Source organism: Aquarana catesbeiana, linkage group LG07 (genome assembly GCF_042186555.1).
Source record: "Aquarana catesbeiana isolate 2022-GZ linkage group LG07, ASM4218655v1, whole genome shotgun sequence".
In the NCBI taxonomy this organism is placed as follows: domain Eukaryota; kingdom Metazoa; phylum Chordata; class Amphibia; order Anura; family Ranidae; genus Aquarana; species Aquarana catesbeiana.
In genome coordinates this window covers 137,576,857-137,603,072 of record NC_133330.1, presented here as the reverse complement: position 1 = coordinate 137,603,072, position 26,216 = coordinate 137,576,857, and the positions used below count along the sequence as shown (strand labels likewise).

Genomic DNA, 26,216 nt, shown 5'->3' with positions numbered 1-26,216 from the left:
ATTATGCAGGGTCAGCAAGCAGAGGGAGGGGGAGGAATCACCTGCAGGAGCTGACTGGGGACTCTCTCCCTCTTAGACGTTGATTTTTTGTAAAAAAAAAAAAAAATTTTTTATTGAGGGGGCACATGGTGGGGCACAGCATAATTTTGGGGAGGTCAGGGCCCCCTCTGGCCCCCCCTAGGGACGCCATTGGTGCTGGTACCTGGCTGGTTTCACCAATGTCACTCAATGGTGCGTACTTAGTGGGATTCTCCAGCCCTGGATCAGCCTCCCTGGCACTTCCCCCTCTACTCTAACTGACTGTCACCCATCTACTCTTTGCTAGTGCCTGCACCTCTTTGTCTCCACCCGCCTCTGTGCTGGCCCCTGCCGTGTACGTTCCTGGCTCTCCTTTAGTATGGAGGGACTTCTCAGTGCTGACAGTTGCTTCCCCAGATTCAGAACCTGGGCTTCCAGGGAAACAATGCGCTTACATTTTGCACAGCAGTATTCACCCTCGATCGGATGGTCAAGGAATGCATACATGCCGCAAGATGTACAACGAGTCGCCTCTCCACACCCGCCGGGCATCGCACCTATTAAATTTAATGAGGATTGGGGATTATACCCTGTCCAAATTACCAAACAACTAGCTTCCTGACACTAATACTCAAGACAATACACAGGTACTCAACAAGACAATACACAGGTACTCGCAGACCTATGTGCGCTCGCAGACCACTCGCAGAACTACGTGCAGGCCTACGTGCACTCGCAGAAATACGTGCACTCACAGACCTACGTGCACTCGCAGACCTGCGTGCACTCGCAGACCTACGTGCACTCGCATTACTCTTGCAGAACTGCGTGCACTCGCAGACCACTCGCAGACCTACGTGCACTCGCAGACCTACGTGCACTCGCAGACCACTCGCAGACCTACGTGCACTCGCAGACCACTCGCAGAACTACATGTACTCGCAGACCACTCGCAGAGCTACATGCACTCGCAGACCACTCGCAGAACTACGTGCACTTGCATTACTCTTGCAGAACTACGTGCACTCGCATTACTCTTGCAGAACTACGTGCACTCGCATTACTCTTGCAGAACTACGTGCACTCGCAGACCACTCGCAGAACTACGTGCATTCACATTACTCTTGCAGAACTACGTGCACTCACAGACCACTCGCAGAACTATGTGCACTCGCAGAACTACGTGCACTCGCAGACCACTCGCAGAACTACGTGCACTCGCAGACCACTCGCAGAACTATGTGCACTCGCATTACTCTTGCAGAACTACGTGCACTCGCATTACTCTTGCAGAACTACGTGCACTCGCAGACCACTCGCAGAACTACGTGCATTCACATTACTCTTGCAGAACTACGTGCACTCACAGACCACTCGCAGAACTATGTGCACTCGCAGAACTACGTGCACTCGCAGACCACTCGCAGAACTACGTGCACTCGCAGACCACTCGCAGAACTACGTGCACTCGCAGACCACTCGCAGAACTACGTGCACTCGCAGACCACTCGCAGAACTACATGCACTCGCAGACCACTCGCAGGCCTACGTGCACTCGCAGACCTGTCAGGAAAGGTTCCCACCACTGGTAATATCTATCATTTGGCGTGCAGTACTGAGGTCCACCAGCAGGTGTCTCCTGGCAGTTTGGAATTGTCAGGAGAGCCTTTCCCTGCTGGTATTATGTGATCTTTGGGCCGCAGTACTGGTGTCCACCAGCGGGTGGTTCCTGGCAGTGTGGGGCCGACAGTACCTCTTGCAATCAGGCATCACCTGAGTCTGATTGAGATGTGTATAAATACCCGGCAAGTGCACACACACCTTGCCCTGGTATTGTCCTTGTGCCCTGACCTGCAGCCTGTTAATCTGTTATCCTGAACCTGAACCCTGATTCCTGTATCCTGAACCTGTTTGTATCTGTTCCTGTATCCCTGGATCCTTGCCCCGCAGCCTGATTCCTTCCATCTTGTTCCCTGTCTGTTTACTCCTGGCCCCCATCTGCTGATCTCCTGTTTATGACCCTGGCCTGGCTTCACTATAATTCTGGTACTCCCTTTTGATATATATGCTGGTTGGTTTATTATCACTGTTTGGTTGTTCAGTTTGTTCACTCTGTTTGTATTGGAGGTGTGTTCACATTTATATGCACTTACTTTAATAAACTTACCGTATTTATCGGCGTATAACATGCACCCCAATTTAGGAGGGAATTTTAAGGAAAAAAAAAATTTTAGGAGGGAAGTTGAAGGGAAAAAAACTTACATTTAAATGCCCATCATTGCAGCCTTCTCAGTGCAGCCTTGCCCCAGTGCAGCCTTTTCAGTGCAGCCTTGTCAGTGCAGCCATGTCAGTGCAGCGATATAGACAAAAATAATTCTGCTCTGCCAAGATATAGAATGAGCAGCTAACACAACCAGCAAGGTAAACAACAGTAAAATATAAAATAAGTGTAGCGCTATAAAGAATATGTAGAAAAGTCCAATGTCATAACATTAAGCCGGCAGTCCAAAGTAGACCTGACAAAGAAGAGACTTCCTGGGGAATGGGACAGAAAGATCTTCAGGAGCTAAACACTTCAAATTCATGTATCATCTGGAGTAAAAATATACACACCACCACCAATATTGAAGAGGCTTACCAGATAGAGTGGACCCGCCAGGGCATATGCCAAGAGGGGTCAGATAGGCTTAGGTGGTGAGTGTCTGCAGACGGCCTGGAGGAGTGATGAAGTGGCTCTCACGTTGCTGTGTCAACCAAACGGATGTCTGAACCGAGGAGTGTGGAACAGCCGACACATAGACCGGGTCCCTCGGAGCGATGTTGTAGACCAAATAATAAAGGGGCAAAGAAAGAAAGGGACAAATAGTGTAAATCCTTGGGTTATTCTGAAGAAATCACTGTGTGTTCCTCTGTCCCATTCCCCAGGAAGTCTTTTCTTTGTCAGGTCTACTTTGGACTGCCGGCTTAATGTTATGACATTGGACTTTTCTACATATTCTTTATAGTGCTACACTTATTTTATATTTTACAGCCATGTCAGTGCAGCCTTGTCAGTGCAGCCTTCCCCAGTGCAGCCTTCCCCAGTGCAGCCTTCCCCAGTGCAGCCTTCCCCATTGCAGCCTTCCCCAGTGCAGCCTTGTCAGTGCATCCTTCCCCAGAGCAGCCTTGTCAGTGCAGCCTTCCCCAGTGCAGCCTTCCCCAGTGCAGCCTTCCCCAGTGCAGCCTTGTCAGTGCAGCCTTCCCCAGTGCAGCCTTGTCAGTGCAGCCTTGTCAGTGCAGCCTTCCTTAGTGCAGCCTTGCCCCAGTGCAGCCTTTGATCCTCTGTCCCTGCCATCCTGGGCTTCAAAATCGCCGACCGCGATTTGAAAATGGCGCCGCCGGCGCCGAAATACACAGAGCCGGTCCTCGGCTCTTCCCGGTGGCTCTCGTTCACTTTCGGCTCCTCTCGTAGTCCCGAGCGGAGCTATCCGAACCTAGCCGAGTAGGTTCGGATAGCTCCGCTTGGGACTACGAGTGGAGCCGAAAGTGAACGAGAGCCGCCGAGGACCGGCTCTGTGTATTTCGGCGCCGGCGGCGCATTTTCAAATCGCGGTCGGCGATTTTGAAGTTGTGACAGCTCGGGATTGCAGGGGATCGGCGTATAACACGCACCTGCGATTTTCCCCTGATTTTAAGGGGAAAAAAGTGCGTGTTATACGCCGATAAATACGGTACTTACTTTCACCTATTTATGTCTGGTTCACTCTGTCGCAGTCACACAGTTCTGGTCACATCTGGTTTATGACAGAATACCAGGGCCATCCCTGACCAGAAGTGGCTGCACAGGGGGGGAACCATTTTGATTCAGTTTGGTTGCAATGCTGATGAGGTTATTTATTTTTCTCTGCTGGCATCTGAAAGTGGTGATTATTGCGCCAGGCTTTGAAAGGATGGTCTAGTGACCATTTGTTTGCAACTATCCATTTGGCTCACCCTGGTCAATCAGAGTTATATATTGTTTGGGGAGGTGCAGCCTTTGATCAAGATCTGTACTGAGCTGGCCCTGCCCTGTATTCCAGAGGGCCATGATGATTTCTCTCCTCCTTTTAATGTGATTTAGGTTTTATCCCTAGTGTGGCTTTTTGAAGATGATCCCGCCGATTTTTGTGAGCACTACTCAGCCTGTTCCCCACAGGTGATTGCTGAGTGCAATGTGTCTGCTCAGTCTTTTGTTAGACAGGGAGATTTAAAACTACAGTTTGTACAACCTATACTTTCGGCATGGTCTGACATGGTGCAATCAGCCCCAGCCAAACAAACCACCTCTGCCATCAGACACCAGCCTATCCAAATGTATGTTTCCCCATCACCCATGTTAACCTCAGTTGCAGACCAGTATACGCTGCTCCCAACCAAATACTCATATCTGGTCTCTACCCCCTGTATCTATCCTGCATTCAACCCACCTGCCTCTTCTCAGCTGCCTACAAACCCACAAGATCTTCCCCCAGCTACTGTTACCTCTTCTCTGCCATATCCCAATCCTCCTTTCCAGTCTGCTGCACCCCTTACCTACAGTCCTGCAGTCACCTACAGAGCTTCAGTGGCTAAGCCAAAGAAAAAAATGAAAGTTTTTCCCAACCAAAACGATCCTGCCATTAACCCAACCTGCCCCCACACCCACCAATCTGTCCCAGCTTGAAGTTCTGGTGCCAGAGTTCCAGCCCGAAGTGCCAGAGTTCCAGCCCGAAGTGCCAGAGTTCCAGCCGAAGTGCCAGCTTTCCAGCCCGAAGTGCCAGCTTTCCAGCCCGAAGTGCCAGCTTTCCAGCCCGAAGTGCCAGCTTTCCAGCCCGAAGTGCCAGCTTTCCAGCCCGAAGTGCCAGCTTTCCAGCCCGAAGTGCCAGCTTTCCAGCCCGATGTGCCAGCTTTCCAGCCCGATGTGCCAGCGTTCACGCCCGATGTGCCAGCGTTCACGCCCGATGTGCCAGCGTTCACGCCTGATGTGCCAGCGTTCCAGCCCGAAGTGCCAGCGCCAGCATTCCACTCTGAAGTGCCAGAGCCAGCATTCCAGTCTGAAGAACCCAGCCTGATGTGTTCCTGTCTGCTGCCCAGCCTGATGTGTTCCCGTCTGCTGCCCAGCCTGATGTGTTCCTGTCTGCTGCCCAGCCTGGTGTGTTCCTGTCTGCTGCCCAGCCTGGTGTGTTCCTGTCTGCTGCCCAGCCTAGTGTGTTCCTGTCTGCTGCCCAGCCGGATGTGCCCGTGCCTGCTGCCCAGCTTGATGTGCCCGTGCCTGCTGCCCACCTTGATGTGCCTTCTGCCCAGCTTGATGTGCTAGTGCCTGCTGCCCAGCTTGATGTGCCCGTGCCTTCTGCCCAGCTTGATGTGCCCGTGCCTGCTGCCCAGCTTGATGTGCCCGTGCCTGCTGCCCAGCTTGATGTGCCCGTGCCTGCTGCCCAGCTTGATGTGCCTGCTGCCCAGCTTGATGTGCCCGTGCCTTCTGCAGAGCTTGATGTGCCCGTGCTTGCTGCAGAGCTTGAAGTGCCTGCTGCCCAGCTTGAAGTACCTGTTGCCCAGCTTGATGTGCCCGTGCCTGTTGCCCAGCTTGATGTGCCCGTGCCTGTTGCCCAGCTTGATGTGCCTGCTGCCCAGCTTAATGTGCCCCTGCCAGCTGCCCCGCTTGATGTGCCCGTGCCAGCTGCCCAGCACCTGTGACCAATTAACCACCCCCCTTAATTAGTAGGCTGAAGGAAAGAAAGAAAAAAGTGTCAGAAAAAGGTGTTAAAAAGCTACAAGGAAAAGTCCCAAAAGAACCAAAAAAAGCAACCTAGCAATCACCAGCAGTCAAAAAGTAAGACTTGTTCACTTTCCACTCAAGGTCCCCACTGTTTAGCTTCCAACCAGCAGTCTGGCATGAGCAAGATTTTGCGCGTGTTCTGTGAGACACATTAACGTGAACAAAGTCTTGGACTGGGATGCCTCAAGACTGAAAATCCTTTTCAGGGTCGCTCCAACTGGAAAAAGATTGAGAAACACTGCCATAGGGTAATGTAGCAGGAAAATTTAAATTATACATTGGCTCATCAAACTTGGAATAATCATATATACCGCACTTTACTGGTACATTAAGCAGTCTGCTTATCCTTCGTAGCTCTCTGTATATCCAAAGGCCATATAAATGAACATAGAAGACAGAGCACATCAGACAAAAGCAAACACATTTTAATAAAATAAAGTAATACAACTTTACTTCGAAAGTGATGACTTGTTGAACACACTGTCACTGGGCAGCAACTGCAGGAGTGACCCAGTTACCTTTGGAGAAGTTTATCCTTGTTATATGTCCCGATCAAGTCACAGTTTTGTCTGTATATTCTATTACTTAATTTTACTAAGAGTGTTTTTACCTGCACTATCTAATGTAACAAGGAGTATGAGTCTAGCTGGCAATATGAATACGATTTAAAACTTTAATCGTGTTGTCTCTTGCTTAACAAGTGGTATAAAACTTATTTGGTCCAAATCTACAGTGGCAAGTATATAAAATTTTTATGTTTCTTTTTTTTTTGTGGCATGGGGTTTATAGTATTATTATGCTCTATACTGAGCCAAATGAGCAGACAGTCTTCAAAAAGCAGATTTCCAAAGCACAGCTGGATGTACTCAAAATCAAAAGGCTACAGGCAATATTACCGGTAAGAAGGGTTTTCAACTAAATAGGTAACCCATCTTATTGGCATCTTTAAAGGTTGATGGTACAAATACAAATGTACAACTTTTACTGAAAGTGCCGCTATGATTTAGGCCCTTAGGTCTGTGTGTGCCCACAAACGCTGCTGACCAGTACTTCTGGGTGCTTCTGGGGGAAAATACATGCACATTTTCAGGTTACAAGAATCTGTAAATGTTGCTGGTTTCTGTATTCTTTTTGAGCTACTTTTTGTTACTTTTATGCACTGTGCTTTGTATATCTCCTCACTGCAAACTTGCCATGTTGCCGAACAGTGGGAATAGGCTCCGGCATGTTCGGATCGAACCCGCCAGGAAGCCAGCACTGCACACTACCAATCATAGGCAGCATGTGTATGTGCAGCTGCCGGTCGGGAAATGCCTCACTACCTATGATTGGCAGTGTACAGCGACTGCTTCCTGGCAGTTTTGATACGAACACGCCCGAGCCCATCACTACCGAACAGTACTAACACATACAGGCCAATGCAAAAATTACATATTCCCTGGAGTGCATAAAGAGTGTCCTAGACACTCTGTAGAAGTCTGTTGGAACTTTGCACCCCAATTGTCAGAGCTTCAGAGGAGAGCACTAAGGTTGGTGTGCTCATACTGGACATTCCTTCCTCGTGCAACTCCCTTCCCAGCCGCTGCACCTGTCACACAGACAGGTACATGGACGATAAGTTTGGTTATGGGGTGGGTGTAGCCTCATGGGGAACTCTGGGGTACTAGTTTACCATCAGATCTGCATTGCTTGTGATCGATAATGGATGGCAGTGGGCAGATTCCACAGCTGCTATTCAGATCAATAGCACTTATAAAAAAAGGTGCCCACTGTCAATCACAGCCAGGGCAGAACTAATGGAGAACTAGTCTCTGAGTTCCTCGTCAGGCTTTGCCTACTCAGCAGTGCAGCAGTAGGGAAATGGGTTGTTGGGTGGGCAGAACCTGATGGGGAACTCTGAGATTAGTTCCACATTAGGACCGCCTTGCCTGTGATTGACATCAGATGGCAGTGGGTGCATTCCAAACCCATAATTGGGCTGACATTGTACATATGTTTGAACTTACAGTGGTGTTTCCATATTTTGTTTGTTTATGATTCATTTGGCATCCTAATTTTTGGAGGGCCCTTGCTTCCAGGGTGGATTTGATTTAAATCAAGTTGATTTAAACCACTAGTAAAAAGGCTTAATTTAAATCAACTCAATTTAAATCATACATTTTAAAGAGCCACTGTCATCTCTGTCCCGCAGCGGCTCCTCCTCTGACCCGCTGTTGACTGTCACCGACAGTTCCATTCACTTTAATGGGATGGTTGGTGATGCGGCAGTGACACAACAAGGTGAGGGACGTGGCGGCAGCAGGTGAGTGGATGCTGAATAGGCGCTGCCATGATGGATCTGAAATGTCAAGTGCTCTTTAAATGTAAGGACTTATTCTTGCTGGTAGTTAGAATCTTTAATATTTGCAACCAAATGAAGGCTTCCTATTTAGAATAATAAGCTATCATGTTAGTAACAAAGCAAAATCAGAACCAATTCAATCATACAGTTTGTAGTGTACATAGATTTTCAAAACAATGGGATAAAAGAGTATTCCTGAACTTTGTTTTATCTAATGGGTACTGTGAAACTGTGTGAATGCATCAATGCAGTGCATATTATCTCAGCTTGCAGAGCTTGGATTCGTTGAATGAATTTACCAAAAATGAAATATTGCCAAATATACAGCCTCTTGCTACATAACTAAGCTCCATTTCATGCTGAATAAACTAAATTATTAATGTATCTTAAATAGAAAACTATGTTTTCATAGATGTTTACTCCAAAAGCATTTTGTTAAAATAAATGTAATAAAAATCCAAAAAAATAAGATTTAAATAAAAAAAAAATCTGGATTTTTTTTTTTAATCATCAATTTGTATCATATATATATTACTGTCAATGCTATATAAATCCTGTAGTATAATAATAATAATAATACTTTTTTTTCCTAATTCTGTTTTAGGTGTTTTTATTAATTCAGAGCGAGAAGATAAAAAATGATTATGTTTACCTGAGCTGGCTTGCCCGATGTTGTAAGTAGTCACCCTAACTTCCATTATACATCTCTGGAATGTTCTCTTTTACTCACTCATTCTATGAAAAATGACTGATGGGTATCGGTGCTGCCTCTAAGAGGTTGTATGCTAAGCAAAGCAAAGGGCAGAGCCCCATCCCTGCATGGTTTAGCACAAGCTCAGGACTAGCAAGCAGTGAGCAAACTGTAGTAATGGAAGGTAACTTCCCTGAGAACATCTCAACTGTGGCAAAAGGCAAAGAATGCAATAAGATATTCAAAAGAATGGAGGGAGCTGGGACCTCCCAATGAATTACCAGAGAAAATGATTTTATAGTGAATGCAAAAATTCTACTTTTCCAATAAATCACAGGTAGTAATATCCATAGCAGTCCCAAAAAAGGAGGGACAGGCAAACCATAAAAGCTCTGGCAAACTTCAAATATCTTATGCCCTGTACACACGGTCACACATTGATCGGACATTCCGACAACAAAATCCATGGATTTTTTCCGACAGATGTTGGCTCAAACTTGTCTTGCATACACACGGTCGCACAAAGTTGTCGGAATTTCCAGACGCCAAGAATGCGGTGATGTACACCACGTACAACGAGACTATAAAAGGGCAGTTCAGTACCAAGCGCGACACCCTTTGGGCTCCTTTTGCTAATCTCGTGTTAGTAAAAGTTTGGTGAGAGACGATTTGTGCTTTTTCAGACTCGTGGTTTTCAGATTGTATTTCTGCTGTTCAGTTTGTGCTTGTGGGTTTTTATCTGGTCTTCAGTGCGTGCAGCAAGTTACCATTGACTTGTCATTGTGTTCTTGTCTGTTCGTTACTGTTTTTCAGGTCGCTCTTCACAGGCCTTGCTGTACTTCAGTGTGTTCTGTTACTTCGTTCTGAGCAGCCGTGCGTTTTCTAGCCATGTTGCGTGTACATACTCATCGTAGAGTTCGTGCTGTTCGGGGGCTTGGTGTTGGGGCCCTTACTTTGACACAAGCCCAGTCCATGAACAGGGCGAGGAGGAGTTCATGGACCAAGAATTGGTTGCTCCAGCGTGACCAATTCTGTCACATGCCTTTGCTCCGTGAGATCCGTGAGAATAATCCTGATGATTTCAGGAACTTTCTCCGGATGACGGACCCTGTATTTCACCGTTTGTTGTCTTTGCTGACCCCTTATATCAGCAGGCAGGATACCTGCATGAGGCAAGCCATTACCCCGGAGCAAAGGTTAGTCGTAACGTTGCGGTACTTGGCGACGGGGAGAAGCCTGCAGGAAGTTCTTGACAGGCATCTCCCCCCAGGCTCTGGGGATCATTATCCCGGAGACCTGTTCTGTCATCATCCAGGTCCTGCAGAAGGAGTATATTAAGGTAAGATTTATCCTTTTACATCACTTTTTATTGTATTTAATGTTTGCTAATGTATTGTATTTCTTTCCTTATTCACTAATTACCATGATTGTAATATGCTGTAAATGTCCCCTTTGTCCTCATGCATGCTGGATTTTTTTTACATTTTTTTTGTCCTTCATACATATTTGCCCTCACTAACCTCCCCAGCATGCTCTCCTGGGCCTATATCCACCTCGTCTACTCAATTAACAATGTATTTTGTCAGCTCCATAGTAGTGCTTTACCCTAAATACCCCCTAAAATGTGTAAAATTGTGATTTGTGCTTTAAATTCTGGCAGAGTGCCAGAGGTTTTTTTTTGGGGTCCCAAAATCATTTGGAACCCTCCCTCCCCCCAACTGCTAACTCAGCTGATACCAATCTGCTGACTTTGCCAAACCCATACACACTATACCCACCTCTTTTGTGGTCAGATTTATGGATGAATTCCCCAAAGCTTGTAGTGCAAGGGCCTGCCTGAATACTTTCAAATGGTAATGTTAAAAGTTTTTGTATCCTATTATCTTGATAGGTAATAGCAGAATGTAAAAATGTGCTAAAATGTGTACAGTGTGTATTTATATCTTTGTATTATGACACTTCTTACCTGTCCAGTGGGCTGCCAATAGTGTAAGTAAGGAGGGGCTGGCCAAAGTAATACACATTATTTAGGCATTCATCTCTCAATGAAGTGGAGAGGGTTACCTGGCCAAAACATCTCCCCCCCAACATTTTTAAAATGGCCCATGAGAGGGGAGGAATCTGATAGGTGGACCTTATACCTTTGTCTTTAAATACTCCCTAAAATAAATATTATACTGATGTTGGCCAAGAATGTTTGTGTCTAATCTACTTTCCATGTTTATGTGCAAAATTATTAATTTATTTTTCTTGTTTGACTCCACAGTTTCCTTCCAACCCACAGGAATGGCAGACTGTGGCCTCCCACTTTGCCCAGCGGTGGGACTTTCCTAACTGTGTCAGGGCAATTGATGGGAAACACGTTCACATCGTCCCACCACCCAACTCAGGGTCATACTATTACAACTACAAGGGGTTCAATAGTATTGTGATGTTGGCGGTGGTGTTGGCTACTTACGAGTTCCTGTATGTGGACGTGGGGAAGAATGGCCGGATGTCAGATGGTGGAGTCATCTCCCACACGGAGTTCTACAGGCGTCTCCAGAATGGCAGCATGGGCTTGCCACCTCCAGAAGACAATACGGAAGGACTCCCATTCGTCTTCGTTGCGAATGAAGCGTTTGTGCTGGGGGACCATCTTATGCGGCCATTCCCTATGAGGACCCTTACCCCGGACCAGAGGGTTTTTAATTACCGGCTGGCCAGAGCCAGAAGAGTGGTGGAGAACACGTTTGGAATAATGGCCAGCCGGTTCCGCCTATTTCTTACACCAATACACATGGTGGAATATAAACTCAATCACATTATGCTGGCTTGCTGTGTTCTCCACAACTTTTTAAGGAGAAATTCTTGAAACTATGCTGGCTCAGTTGGGCCCAAAGCCGGAAATTAATATGAATGAACCAAACCTGATGGCGCTTGAAGCTGGCCGTCCTGGCTTGCCCCCCCAGAGTGCCCGCGAGGTCTGTCTAAGATTCATGGAATACTTTGCGGGTAGGGGGGCCATCGATATGCCAGACAATGTCTGAGACATTTTTTAAATAAAAATATATTTTAAACTGAACAAATATTTGCTTAGATTTACTGCTTGGCTTTCTTTTAGCCCACCATGACTGAAATTTGGGGAGTCCTGAAAATGGCGTGATTGTGTAAAATTAGAAAGCACTGCTGGGTGTTATTTACTAAAGGAAAATACACTTTGCACTACAAGTGCACTTGAGACTGCACTGAAACTGCACCTGTAATGCAAAGTGGATTTGCACTACAGCCAGGAAGAAGTGGAGGAGCCCAGCTTGAGCCAGGTGTAGCATTCTTCTACAGATTTCTGGTCAATAAATAAATGATGTTTACTAGATGTTGTTATTGATCACTAATTGCTGATTTAATCAAGCGTTTTACATATCAATAGACAGTAGTGGGCAAAAATAATTGTGACAAGAATGAAAAATGCTGGGCTCAGAATGATAATCTTTTATAGTTCTTAACATTCAATTTGCAACAATCATGAGATGAAAATTGATGAAAATTGTGTGTGATTGATGAAGAAAAAAATAAAACAAAAATGTCCCTTTTTCATACACAGGAAGACCTCAGCCAGGAGGAGGCTGTGGAATGTGGCACACAGGAGGAAGCAGGAGTTAGTGGCAGCCAGGAGGAGGCGGGGGTAAGTGGCAGCCAGGAGGTGGCAGGGCCCAGTAGGAGCCTCATAGAATCGCAGGTTCCTCCCCTCCGCCTTCCAAACAAAAGACCCAGGAAGGGGAGTAACGTGGAGGATTCAGCACTCAGGCTGATTCAGGAGGCTTCTGCGTCCCTCAGAGCCACCCCCACTCGTGAAGAGGCCTTTGCCTCCATGGCTGCCACAAAACTGCAGGACATGCAGGAGGGCCAACACCTCATGTGTGAGGAAATAATTTATAAAACATTAAATAAGGGGTTGAGGGGCGAAATCACACCCAATACCCACCTGAGTGAGTTGCATCATCCTCCTCCTCCTGCCACAACTCCACCACCACAGACACAGCAAGAGAGGAAGAGTGGAAGGAAGACAAGAAAGTGATGGCCTGGGTTCAGTCTGGTCTGACAAAAGATGCAGGCTCTTGTATGACCACAGCCTGGGGACATGTATGTCATCTGCTGCTGTTCATGATCTCTTGGACTTCTGGACCAGATTGTACTCCCTTATATATGGACTCCTCAGGCCACCAATTTTTCAGTAAAATAATTGATGTGTGCCCTGGGGGCCAAAGGCTTCACCAATTTCTGCAGTTTCTCCAGCGTTGTCTCCCACTTTCTTTGGTTAGGACCCCTTAATACATTTTTGGTTTGTTTTATTATACTCGCCTATGTGTGTTTTCCTTCAAAAAGGACATTTTGTTTGTGAGGAGGCAGGTACATTTCAAAACTACAATGTGAAATTAACAAGAGACCCCAACACCAACCAATCTCCTTGAGATTAAATAATACAAGATAATAATGGTGTTGTGGTAACTTGACACACAAAACACACCCAAAACTATTCTGGAATTAAAAAAAAAAAAACACAAGATCAGGATAAAAAAAAACAAAAATTAACCTAAAAACATTAAAAAAAAAATTCTTTTCGGTAGATGTGACAAATAAACATGTTATATTGATGAAATCACGATAGATAATGAAGAAAGAAGTTTGTGAGAAGTCTATGTGAATATGAGCAGCAAAACAACTTCATTCTTCTAGCATTATAAAGAAGACAGTGCGCTGCATTAAACAATTTAAAACATTGCAGCGTGACGAAAGTGCTATATCCATTACGAACGCTAATTTTACCAGACCGAGCAGTTCCGTCTCGGAATTTATTCTGAGCATGCGTTTTGTGCGTCGGAATTGTCCACACACGGTCGGAATTGACGCAAACGGATTTTGTTGTTGGAAAATTTTATAGCCTGCTCTCAAACTTTGTGTGTCGAAAATTCCGATGGAAAAAGTCCAATGGAGCCCGCACACGGTCGGAATTTGCGACAACAAGCTCCGATCGCACATTTTCAGTGGGAAAATCCGGCCGTGTGTACAGGGCATTTGTGTTTATCACACTGCTGCCTGCAGGACCTCATGTCTAATGCCGCGTACTCACGACCGGACTTTCCGGCAGAAAAAGTCCGACAGAATCATTGTCGGACATTCTGATCATGTGTGGGCTTCATCGGACCTTCTCTTTCGAAAATTCTGACGGACCTAGAAATAGAACATGTTTCAAATCTTTCCGACGGACTCAATTCCTATTGAGAAAACCGTTCGTCTGTATGCTAGTCTGACGGACCAAAAACGCAAGGACAGCTATTGGCTACTGGCTATTGAACTTCCTTTTTTATAGTCACGTCGTACGTCATCACGTTCTGAACAATCGGACTTTGGTGTGATCGTCTGTAGGCTTGTTCTTTTCAGCGCAACTCCGTCGGAAAGTCCGTCAGAGTCTACTCTTACGGAAAGTCATCTCGTGTGTACGCAGCATTAGACCCCTATTCATATGGGGTGATTAGCTCTGTGTCTCATACAGGGCCATCTTTTACACCATGGGAATGCACAAGTCCTCCATTTTAGTCTATTGGGATATGTGGCTGCACAGACACAGCCGCTGTGTCCCTATATGACCTGCACATGTGGGTCCCTGAATTAATTCTGTGGGCATTCGTGGACCCGCACCTGCATGTCATATAGGGACACAGAAGCTGTGTCCATGCAGCGGCATGTCCCAATAGAATAAAATAGGTTGATAGTACAGGGATGCACGCAGCATTCCTGTGTCGGTAAAAGGCAGCCTGCACGGAACAAATTGCCCCGTGTAAATGGGGCCTAATGCTAAAATTAAGCCACGTCCAGATAAACGATAAAACTTGAAGACTGAGACCTGGTGCCAAAAAGCCCTAACTTGTTAGGTGAATCAGTGGAGAGATGTTGCACTGGCAACCAGGAATCCTCTGTAATGACTGTCTGAAATAAAAAACTTTTTTTTCCACATCTTAGGTGTGTAGCGCAATCTAGGGTGATGGACAAGAAAGATGGAAGCACAATGTTCTCATTGTGATAGAAAGAGGAAACAACCTTGGGCAAAAAAGATTCCTCGGTCTCAGCAGTGTGTCAGGGCTGGGCCCATCCCTTCCTTCTCCGAGCTGGCCACTCAGCTGTCGGCTAATTGCCAGCTCCTATCTATCCACAGTGACTCATCTGTTGAGGATCCTGCTCGTCGGTCCTTCCTACTTAAGCCATCCAGTCCAGATGATCTCTGCCTTCACCTTGGTCACATCTTTAGAGACGCTCTCCTGTGTTCCTGTTAAAGACTTGCTTGGCTGACATTCCTTCTGGCTCCAGATCCTGCTTGCTGTTCTTCTATGCTGTTCTTCTGGCTGCCTAATGTTTTGGCTTCTCTGACTATTCGTTCCGGTTCCTGAACTCTGGCTATGTTTTGACTACATTTACTCTGTTTACCTTTTTTTATTATTATTAAACAAGTGTGATTTAACTGTACTTCTGTCTCAGTCTGATAAATGGTTTCTGACAGTAGGTGAAGGCCATTAATTCAGAAGATGCAGTCAATCCACTTGCTGGTAATATTTTTTCCAGATTGGATGAGCAGGATCGCAGCATGGATCAGTTTGCCAAGGCGTTACAAATGTTCCTGAGTCGCACAGCTCACCTGGAATCTCCCACTGTGGCTGCTCCGGTATAACCTGTGTTGCAGGCCATTCCTGCTGCTGCTCCAGTCTCTGTGCAGGCACCCGCCTCGAGTATTACCTCTATAAGAGGTATGTCTGGTTCCCCAGCAATTTGGGGGCAATCCAGTCCAATGCAGAGGGTTTCTCAACCAGGTTGAGAGATACTTTGAGATGCTGCCCCAGGTGTTTCCCACGGACAGAAGCAAAGTAGGTTTTGTGATATCTTTGCATTCTGAGAGAGCCTTGATCTGGGCAAACCCTCTATGGGAGATGCAAAAACCTGTTGTTTTGAGTTACCCTGGGTTTGAGGCTTCAAACCAGAGGGTTTCTCAACCAGGTTGAGAGATACTTTGAGATGCTGCCCCAGGTGTTTCCCACGGACAGAAGCAAAGTAGGTTTTGTGATATCTTTGCATTCTGAGAGAGCCTTGATCTGGGCAAACCCTCTATGGGAGATGCAAAAACCTGTTGTTTTGAGTTACCCTGGGTTTGAGGCTTCTTTTAAAAGGGTATTTGATGTTCCCGCACGCTCCACTTCTGCTGCCAAGTGCCTCATGTCCATCAAACAGAGTATGAAAACTGTTGCAAATTACGCAATTGAATTCCGTACTCTGGCAGCAGAGGTTGCTTGGAACAATGAGGCCCTCGTGGCTGCTTTTTCTCTTGGATACCATCAAGGATGAGATAGCAGCCCTAGATATACCCACTGAGCTGGAGAAGTTGATCACGTTTGCCATCCTCATTGACTCCAGACTCAGAGAAAGACTCTTTTAAGGAGCGCTTACGGGAGCCTCTTGTACGTTTGTCTCTGAGCTTTGCAGTCCCACCCTTGCCTCCCTCACTTCCCATGCCTCCTGGTACCGAGTCGGTCAGTGAAGGTGAACCCATGCACTTGGGTTTCACGCGTCTCTCTGCGGATGAGAGAACCTTTAGGAGGAGGGAGAGATTGTGCCTTTATTGTGGCCAGGTAGTCTTGTCCTACCCATCCAGGGAAAGCCCAAACCTTGAGGTCCTGTCACTGGCAGACCTTACGTGGCGTTGTTTCATCCCCAGTTATCTAGAAGGATAAGCCCCTGGTTTCGGTTACCCTTTCTTGGGCTGAGTCGTCCATCGAGATAGAGGCTCTAATCGACTCCGGAGCTGCAGGCCTGTTCATTGATGCTGCCTTTGTATCAAAGCACTCGATTCTGCTGCAGCTGCATGACACTCCACTTGCCATTGAGGCTCTTGACGGGAGACCTCTACAGCCTGCCCATGTGACTCATGAGACTGTTCCATTGTCCATGGCCGTAGGGGGCTCTTCACCATGAGATAATCCAATTCCAAGTTATTTCCTAAGTTTCCGCTGGTTTCATAGTTAGGTTGAAAAAAGACACAAGTCCATCCAGTTCAACCATAGAAAAAATAAATAAATAAATAAAATAAAAAATATCGTACAATCCAATACACCCAATTCTATACCCACAGTTGATCCAGAGGAAGGCAAAAAGCCCCAGCAGAGCATGCTCCAATTTGCTACAGCAGGGGAAAAAATTCCTTCCTGATCCCCCAAGAGTCAATCAGATTTTCCCTGGATCAATTTTACCTATAAATGTTAGTACCCAGTTATATTATGTACATTTAGGAAAGTATCCAGGCCTTTCTTAAAGCAATCTACTGAGCTGGCCAGAACCACCTCTGGCGGGAGTCTATTCCACAATTTCACAGCTCTTACTGTGAAGAAACCTTTCCATATTTGGAGATGAAATGGAGATGAGATGAAAGTTCACTATATATACCCCTTGTATATTTGAACATGTTGATCATATCCCCCCTTTTTCTCCTCCTTTCAAGAGTGAATAAATTCAGTTCCTCTAATCTTTCCTCATAGCTGAGCTCCTCCATACCTCTTATCAGTTTGGTTGCCCTTCTCTGCACTTTCTCCAGTTCCCCGATATCCTTTTTGAGAACTGGTGCCCAAAACTGAACTGCATATTCCAGATGAGGTCTTACTAATGATTTGAACAGGGGCAAAATTATATCTCTCTCTCTCTGGAGTCCATACCTCTCTTAATACAGGAAAAGACTTTGCTCGCTTTGGAAACCGCAACTTGGCATTGCATGTTATTATTGAGCTTATGATCTACCAAAACCCCCAGATCCTTCTCCACTACGGATTCCCCCAGTTGTACTCCCCCTAGCATGTATAATGCATGCATATTCTTAGCCCCCAAGTGCATAACTTTACATTTCTCAACATTAAACCTCATCTGCCACATAGTCGCCCAATTAGACAGTGCATTGAGGTCGGCTTGTAAATTGGAGACACCTATAAGGACGTTATTCCACTGCATGACTTGGTGTCATCTGCAAAGACAGAAATGTTACTTTTGATCTCAGACCCAATAACATTTATAAAGATATTAAAAAGTAAGGGTCCCAGCACTGAACCTTGAGGTACACCACTGATAACCTTAGACCATTTAGAGTAAGAATCGTTAACCACTACTCTCTTAATTCTGTCTTTTAGCCAGTTTTCTATCCATTTACAAACTGATATTTCCAAGCCTTACACATGAGCCGTGTGTGCGGAACTGTATCGAACGCTTTTGCAAAATCCAAGTATACCACGTCCACAGCCACCCCTCTGTCCAAGGTTTTACTTACCTCTTCATAAAAAGAAATCAGGTTTGTCTGACAACTTCTGTCTTTTATGAATCCATGCTGTCTGTTGCTTAAAATGTTTTTTTTCCAGCAAGAACTCGTCTGTGGCCTTTTAATAAATGCTCCAGTATCTTCCCGACTGTAGAAGTTAAACTAACAGGTCTATAGTTACTTGGTAAAGACTTTGATCCCTTTTTAAACATAGGCACCACGTTCGCCCTGCGCCAATCCAGTGGTACTATTCCCGTCATTAATGAGTCCCTAAAAATTAGATACAATGGCTTTGAAATTACAGAGCTCAATTCTTTTAGGATCCATGGGTGGATGCCATCAGGTCCAGGTGCTTTATCCACCTTTATTCTGTCTAAATATTTCTGGACCATATCACTTTTGAGCCATTGTGGATCATTCAGGGCTGTGTCAATACCACCCCCATTATGGACATGAGCTCCCCCATGCTCTTTTGTATACACAGAGCTGAAGAAGCCTTTTAAACTTATTGCCTATGGGAATATACTTTGCAATGAGGTCCCAAACAGTGTTTTTGAAGAATTCCTATTTCTGTTCTGTGTTTATCGATGCCAATATTCCCTCCCAGTCTAAATCCTGGAGAGCAGCCCTCATCCTTGGAAAGTTTGCTCTCTTGAAGTTGTGTTTTTATCTTTCCAGTATGTGTTTCTTGTTTACAGCTAACATCAAATGAAATCATGTTATGGTCACTGCTACCCAGGCGTTCCTTTATCTGAACATTAGTAATAAGCTCTGCATGGTTTGAGATTACCAGGTCCAACAGAGCTTCATTCCTAGTTGGTGCCTCAATAAACTGGACCATAAAATTCTTGTAATAGGTTTATAAATGTTTGCCCTTTAACTGTCCCAGCAGTGCCATTACTCCAGTCAATTTCTGGGTAGTTAAAATCCCCCATTATTATTACTGTCCCCGCCCTTGCAGCCCTTTCCATCTGTGCAAGGAGCTGAGTCTCCACCTCCTCGTTAACATTGGGTGGTCTATAGGAAACTCCAATGATTAACTTTGAACTACGCACATCTATATGCAGTTTCACCCATAATGCTTCAGACTCATCACACTCTCCATCAACCAGGTCCTCTTTCACACTTGCTTTGAGATCACTTCTCACATAGAGACAGACCCCGCCACCTTTCCTTTTTACCCCGTCTCTCCGAAAGAGTGCATAGCCAGGAATATTAATAGCCCAGTCGTGAGGATTGAAGCCAAGTTTCAGCAATACCAATTACATGATAGCTCTTCTCATGCACCAGAGCTTCCAACTCACCTATTTTGCTTGGCAGACTTCTGGCATTGGTGAACAAACACTTTAATGCATTATTGGTGATTTTCATATAATTTTTAGTAGTACAAATGGCACTATAGTTTCCAATGGCTGTTTGCAAAATGGGAACTTTCTTGTCACCTGCCATAACCCTCCCCCCATCTATCCCCATTCCACCCTTCATTAATGTCTGACCCCTAACTGACCTGGTTATTGGTTACAACCCCTTTTTTGATTGGCTCCGTGCTGCGGTTCTCTCCTGGTTGCCACAATGCAGTAAGACATGCTTCCAGAAGGGTAGCCAAGGTCCTGTGCACCTGTTCACTCTCCTCCCTGCCGGAGGAGTACCGCAATTTTAGCAATGTTTTTGACAAAGGTCAAGTCGGTAGTTTGCCTCCACACCCGTGGCATGATTGCGCAATTGACCTTCAACCTGGTGCCATACCCCCTCATGGCCGGGTTTACCCTTTGTCGGTCTTGGAGGATAAGGCCATGGAGGAATATGTTGCAGGTGCACTTTCTTGAGGTTTTATCTGCAAATCCTTGTCTCCTGCTGGTGCTGGTTTCTTCTTTGTGAAGAAAAAGAGTGGTGAACTGAGACCTTATATTGATTATAGGGGTCTCAGTCGTTTCAGGATTAAGAATGCCTATCCGATTCCGTTGATTATGGAGTTATTTGACCGCCTGAAGGGAGCAATGGTTTTCACAAAGCTTGATTTGAGAGGGGCATACAATCTCCTGTGGATTAAGGAGGGTGATGAGTGGAAAACTGCGTTTAATACCAGAACAGGCCATTATGAGTACCTCGTAATGTCTTTTAGCCTTTGTAACGCCCTGGCAGTTTTCCAGGAATTTATTAACTATGTCCTCCGAGATTTGTTGCAGTTGTGTGGTGGTTTATCTGAACGATATCCTCAAATTTTCCAAGTCCCTGGGGGGCCACCACACAGATGTATGTCGTGTGCTTCAGAAACTGAGAGAACAATCTCTATTGTAAGTTGGAGAAGTGTGAATTCCATTGTGAACAGGTTAAATTCCTGGGTTATGTAATTTCCACTGCTGGTTTTTCGATGGACCCAGAGAAACTTTCAGCAGTCCTAGAGTGGCCCAGACCCATGGGTTTATGTCCTCTGCAGCGTTTTCTTGGCTTTGCCAACTATTTTCGAAAGTTTGTCCGTAACTTCTCGTCTCTGGTCAAGCCCCTGACTGAAATGACCAGAAATCACAGTAACCCACAGAGTTGGTCTCCGTAGTCCATTAAGGCCTTTGAGAGTCTCAAGGCTGCCTTTGTTTCTGCTCCTGTGTTGGCACGTGATCCTACGTTATCTTTTATCCTTGAGGTTGATGCTTCTGAGACTGGAGTTTGCGCCCTTCTGTCTCAACATCCTACCTCTGAGAGCGCCATGCATCCTTGTGGCTACTTTTCCAAGAAATTGTCACAGGCGGAGTGCAAGTACAAGATTGGTGACAGAGAGCTGTTGGCGATCAGGTCCATGCTCAGGTCCATGCTCAGGTCCATGCTCCTCCTGAGAAACCTTGTGACCGCTGCTTTGTCCCAGAGAGTCCCTGTACATGCTGTGCTCCAGACTTACCATTCTCCCAAGGCTGCCACATCTTAGGTGTGTAGCGCAATCTAGGGTGATGGACAGAAAGATGGAAGCACAATGTTCTCATTGTGATAGAAAGAGGAAACAACCTTGGGCAAAAAAGATTCCTCGGTCTCAGCAGTGTGTCAGGGCTGGGCCCAGCCCATTCTTCTCTGAGCTGGCCGCTCAGCTGTCGGCTAATTGCCAGCTCCTATCTATCCACAGTTACTCATCTGTTGAGGATCCTGCTCGTCGGTCCTTCCTACTTAAGCCATCCAGTCCAGATGATCTCTGCCTTCACCATGATCACATCTTTAGAGACTTTCTCCTGTGTTCCTCTTAAAGACTTGCTTGGCTGACATTCCTTCTGGCTCCAGATCCTGCTTGCTGTTCTACTACGCTGTTCCCTGGCTCCCTGACGTTTTGGCTTGTCTGACTATCTGTTCCAGTTCCTGAACTCTGGCTATGTTTTGACTATGTTTACTCTGTTTACGTTTTTATTATTATTATTAAACAAGTGTGATTTAACTGTACTTCTGTTTCAGTCTGATTCATGGTTTCTGACACAGTGCCAGACAAGGTCATCCAGAGCCCAGGGCAAAAATGCCTAACTTCGCCCCCCTGCTTTGTGATGTGTTTGCACAGTCATCCTACCCACTCCCAATTGTCATACTCATGTGCAGATTGCAGGGGTCAGGAATGTTTAACCTACAAAATTAGGGGATCAGGAGTGGGTAGACTACAGGGTGCAGAGGTTAGCTTGGGTAACTGACAGTGTTAGGGTGTTCTTCCCCCTTGAATACCTGAGACAACACAGTTCCTACCGCAACATTTGATGCATCAGTCTGAACCACAAATTCCCTTGAAAAGTCAGGCAAGTACATCACTGGCTGACTACATAAGGCCTGTTTTAAGTTCTCAAAAGCTGTTTCTGCTTCGGAGGTCCATTTGATCATGATGGACTCCTTCCCTTTTGTCAAATTGATCAGGGGAGCAGCCTGTGAGGCAAAATGGGGAAAGTGGCGATAATAGCCAGCAATTCCTAAAACTGCTGGAACATGCTTCTCGTTGGTGGGGTGTGGCCAACTCTGAATAGCCTCAAGTTTGTTTACTTGGGGCTTTATTAGATCTCTCCCAATGGTATATCCGAGATACTTTCCGTCTTTATCAACTACCTCCCTCAGCATTTATTTTAACGTTTTGTTTAATCTTTCAACCAGCCCATCTTTTTGAGGGTGATACACTAAGTACGTAATTGGGTCACTTTAAGAAGTTTGCAAAGCTCTTTGGTTACTCTAGACATAAACAGGGTGCCCTGGTCAGTACTTCTTTAGGGATGCCCACACAGCTGAAACCCTGAAATAGCTATTTGGCAAAGGTTTTGGCAGAGGTGTTTCGGAGAGGATTCGCTTCTGGGTAATGGGTGGCATAGTCCATTATCACCAAGATGTGCTGGTGCCCTCTAGCGGACTTCAGCAAGGAGCCAACCAAATCCTCTCAAAAGGGACCTCAATAATAAGCAGGGGTACCACAGGGTTGCTGAAATGGGGCATGGGTGCAGAAATCTGACACACTGGACAGGAGGAACATTACATTTCCACTTCCTTAGTGATCCCTGGCCAATAGAATCTCTGTGTGATTCTTTCCCGGGTATTTTCAGCTCCTAAATGTCCCCAGGAATGTGCCCATGGGCCAGTTCTAAGACCAACTTGCGGTAAGGTTTGGCACCACCAGTTGCTCAATGGTGTATAACTGGTCCCTATCCATGATGAAGTACGGGAGGGTGATCCTCTCCTCAGGGTAACTAATTCCCCATCTATTTTCGCTACATTCTCCTGGGCCCTTGGTAATGTGGGATCCTTCAATTGTTCAGTGGCAAAATTTTCTCTGTGATCATCAAACACTACAGACCGTTGTTCCTCTTCTGAGGTTGCAGGCTCTTCCCTAGGCCCTGTTGTTTCCCCTGCTAATACTGACAAGGTAAACTCAGGAGAATCCTCGCACTTACAGAATTCCCTAGGAGTACCTTCAGGCTCTGAAGAACCACTTAATTGTGAATCTGGGCAATCCCAGAGCTCCCAGATTTTTGGGAAATCCCTTCCCACAATGGCATCATGTGGTAGTTGGGGAATCAAACCCATCTGATGACACAGGTTACTGAGGCAGGTTTCAAAGGACATCGTGGTCACCGGATACTCTTGAGTGTCCCCATGTACACAAGTGACCGCCATTTTCCTAGGGTGCAAGGTTTTTCCCACCATCACTTCAGTTATTACCAAGGTAACCTGGTTACATGAATCCAACAATACAACCACATTTTTACTATGTATACACATTTTGCATAAAGTGCATTGGTTCATTAGTAGCTGGACAAACTGCCGCTACATGTCCCTCTTCCCAACAGTGGTAACAAATTATAACTTTCTAGTCACCTCCTATGGGATTGGTCTTCCAGGCCATTTTTGCCAGACATTAGAGGCAGTCCCAAAAATACCTTTAATTCCCCTTTTTTCACTCTCTCCACCCCCATCTCTTGGTGCAGTCTTACCCATAGCTGGGGATGGTCTGGTCTTTGGGTGGAAAGTCCATGAGTCTTTGAGGGAAGACGTCAGATTCTCGGTCGCTAAGTACCTTTCCACAAGGTCCACAAGTTTGTCCACTGTTTCCGGATCTCCATGGCTCACCCATTTCTGCAAGGTAGTAGGGAGAGACCTTAGAAATTTGTCCATGACCATCCGCTGCACAATTTTTGGTCCAGACAGAGTTTCTGGCTGCAGCCATTTTCCTGGTTGGGTTGATAAGGTCATGCATTTGTGACCGGGGTGGCTTTCCCAGCCGATAACTACAATCGTGGACATGCTGAGCACGGACAGCCAGGGTTACACCCAATCATGCTAATATTTCCATTTTCAAATGATCATAGTTCTTTGCATACGCAGGCTCCAAGTCAAAATAAGCCTTTCGGGATTCTCCAGATAGTAAGGGGGAGCACTATTCCAGCCCACTGTTCTTTAGGACAAATTTATTTTTCCACTGTCCTTTTAAAGGTGGTCAGAAACATCTCGGGGTCATCATCTGCAGTCATCATTGGCAACAGGTGGCTTACCCAAAAAGACGGTATGTTACCAGAATCAGCAAACGCAGCCTCGGTCTGCTGCGTTTGCTGAAACTGTTTTATGATAGCCTCTATTTGTTGTTGGTGTTTGTTCCTGCTGTTCCAGTGCTTTCTTTTGAATTGCAAGGCTCTGTTGGTAAGCCTCTTGTTGGGCTGCAAGGCTCTGTTGCAAAAATATGTCTGCAGTTGGTTTGCATTTGCCAGAGCAAGCTGTCTCAGTAGCTTCTCCATGTTGGCCTTACTTCACCTGCCCTGCAATACCTCCACCATATGTAAGGGATTAGCTCAATAGCGGGGTGTGCAGGACCCCCTGGATGGGTCACAGCACAGTGAAGTAGGCACGGACAGACAGCAGGATCTTTGTGAAAACTAAACAGTGGTTTATTTACAGATATAAAAAGAGGCTTTTAGTTACACAGACTTAATCTTACCACTCAGAGGTATTACTGCTCTCCAGTTTGCCATGCACATAGATCTGGTTCCAGGGTAGAGCCCTTCACAAATCATCCTGGGAGTTTTATAGAGCCCTGAGTGCTTTATCTGATACACCTGAGCTTGTTAACCTTCATTGAGCTCAAACAGGCTCACTGCACAGCACAAACACAAAAGCAATCAATGTACTGCATGAACCTGGGACAAATATATCTCCCATAGTGGACACAACCCATAGATTTTCCTGGCTTCCTGTCACAATACATACAAAGAAACCAAAACAAATAAGTTCAGAAATTAAGTTATGTGTAATAAAATGGAATGACACAGGGAAAAAAATTTGAACACAAGAAGAGGGAGTTGTAAATAGGCATGGAAAGCCAAGACACCAGCTGAAAACTATCAGTAATTGGAAAGCAATCCTGCCCTTGTTAGTGCAAATTAATATCAGCTGGTTCAACCTCAACTGATGGCCTTTAAAAAGGTGTCTCATTACCAAGGTGTCACACAAGAAACATCTTATGATGGGTAAAAGCAAAGAGCTCTCTCAAGACCTTCACAACCTCTTTTCTTTATCGTACATCACGGGACACAGTGCCATAGTAATTACTATGTGGTTATATGCCACCTTCAGGTGATGGACACTGGCGCACCCTAATACAGGAAGTCCACTATATAAGCCCTCCCACTACTGGGAGTACCTCAGTTTTTTGCCAGTGTCTTAGGTGTTGGTCACGAGTAAAGATGTGCTATGCTGAGCTCCACTGGAATATTCCTTGCTGGGGCAGGCTATGCGACCAGGTCCATTCAAAGTGTCTTTTTAGGCTGAATTGAATGGTACCCGGGCCTCGTGGTGGAAGAAACAAGGTTTAGCCCTTAATTTTTCTCTTTTTAGAGAGCTGGACCCCGGGATCCAGTACTATGTTTTTTTTCAGCCATAAAGTTTTCCTGGCGGGGTGCTTTATGGGTCCAGGAGTGTGGATCCCCCGATAAAAAGGGGCCCCAGTTCCTGAAGGTTTTTTTACGGAGCCCACCGTGAGGGGTGAAGATTCGGTCTGATTGGTTTTACCACAGAATCCCTGCGGCAGGAAAGGTAAGTGGAGATTTCTAAGGAATTTTAAATTCTCTTATGAATTGTCTCCCTTAAAGTAAATGTTGTCATGCCTAAAAGTCACCACTGGGGGCTGTATAGAGCACGTACCTTGTCATGCTTTCCTCAGATCACTCTGTCTCAGCAGAAATGGCAGACTTCCCTCCGGCTAGCAGTGCTAGGCCTCCAGTAACATGTTGGGGGGGATTTTTTTCCAAAAACACCCCCCACCTGGACAGAAGCTCTCCCCCTCTCCCTGGATTGAGGGGGGAGGCAGAATGATCAGCGGATGCCGCTCCGTTCCTCGCTGCCTCCTGCGCATAGGTTTTGTCCGCTCTCCTCCTCACTGCCCCCTCACACACACACACAGAGGCCTGCGCTCGCGCGGGGAAAAATGCTTTTTTGAAAAGAGGAGGAGGGGGGTGCAGTGGGAATATGGAGAGGGCGTTGTTCAGCGTCCACACTTTAAAAGCTCCATTCTTCTGACTACAAGCTGTCGGAGGAATACGAGCAAAAAGGGGGCATGTAAGTGGTGATACAGGCATTC

The 26,216-nt window shown here is 45.9% G+C and overlaps 1 protein-coding gene across 6 annotated transcripts in view; it reads left to right on the top strand.

The window, feature by feature from the left end:
- Positions 1-26,216, top strand: part of IFT56 (intraflagellar transport 56) — a 1,103,321-nt gene that overhangs the window by 1,006,026 nt on the left and 71,079 nt on the right. For 4 of the 6 annotated variants that reach the window (XR_012235287.1, XM_073592705.1, XM_073592704.1 and 1 more), the window contains one exon: positions 8,737-8,806. Coding sequence is in view for 5 of the 6 variants with exons in the window: in XM_073592705.1 (XP_073448806.1) it covers positions 8,737-8,806 (70 nt within the window). In the remaining variant the exon portion in view is untranslated. Of the gene's footprint in view, positions 1-8,736; positions 8,807-14,823; positions 21,566-26,216 lie in introns of those variants that run through there. The other 2 variants (XM_073592709.1, XM_073592707.1) reach the window with 1 other exon arrangement.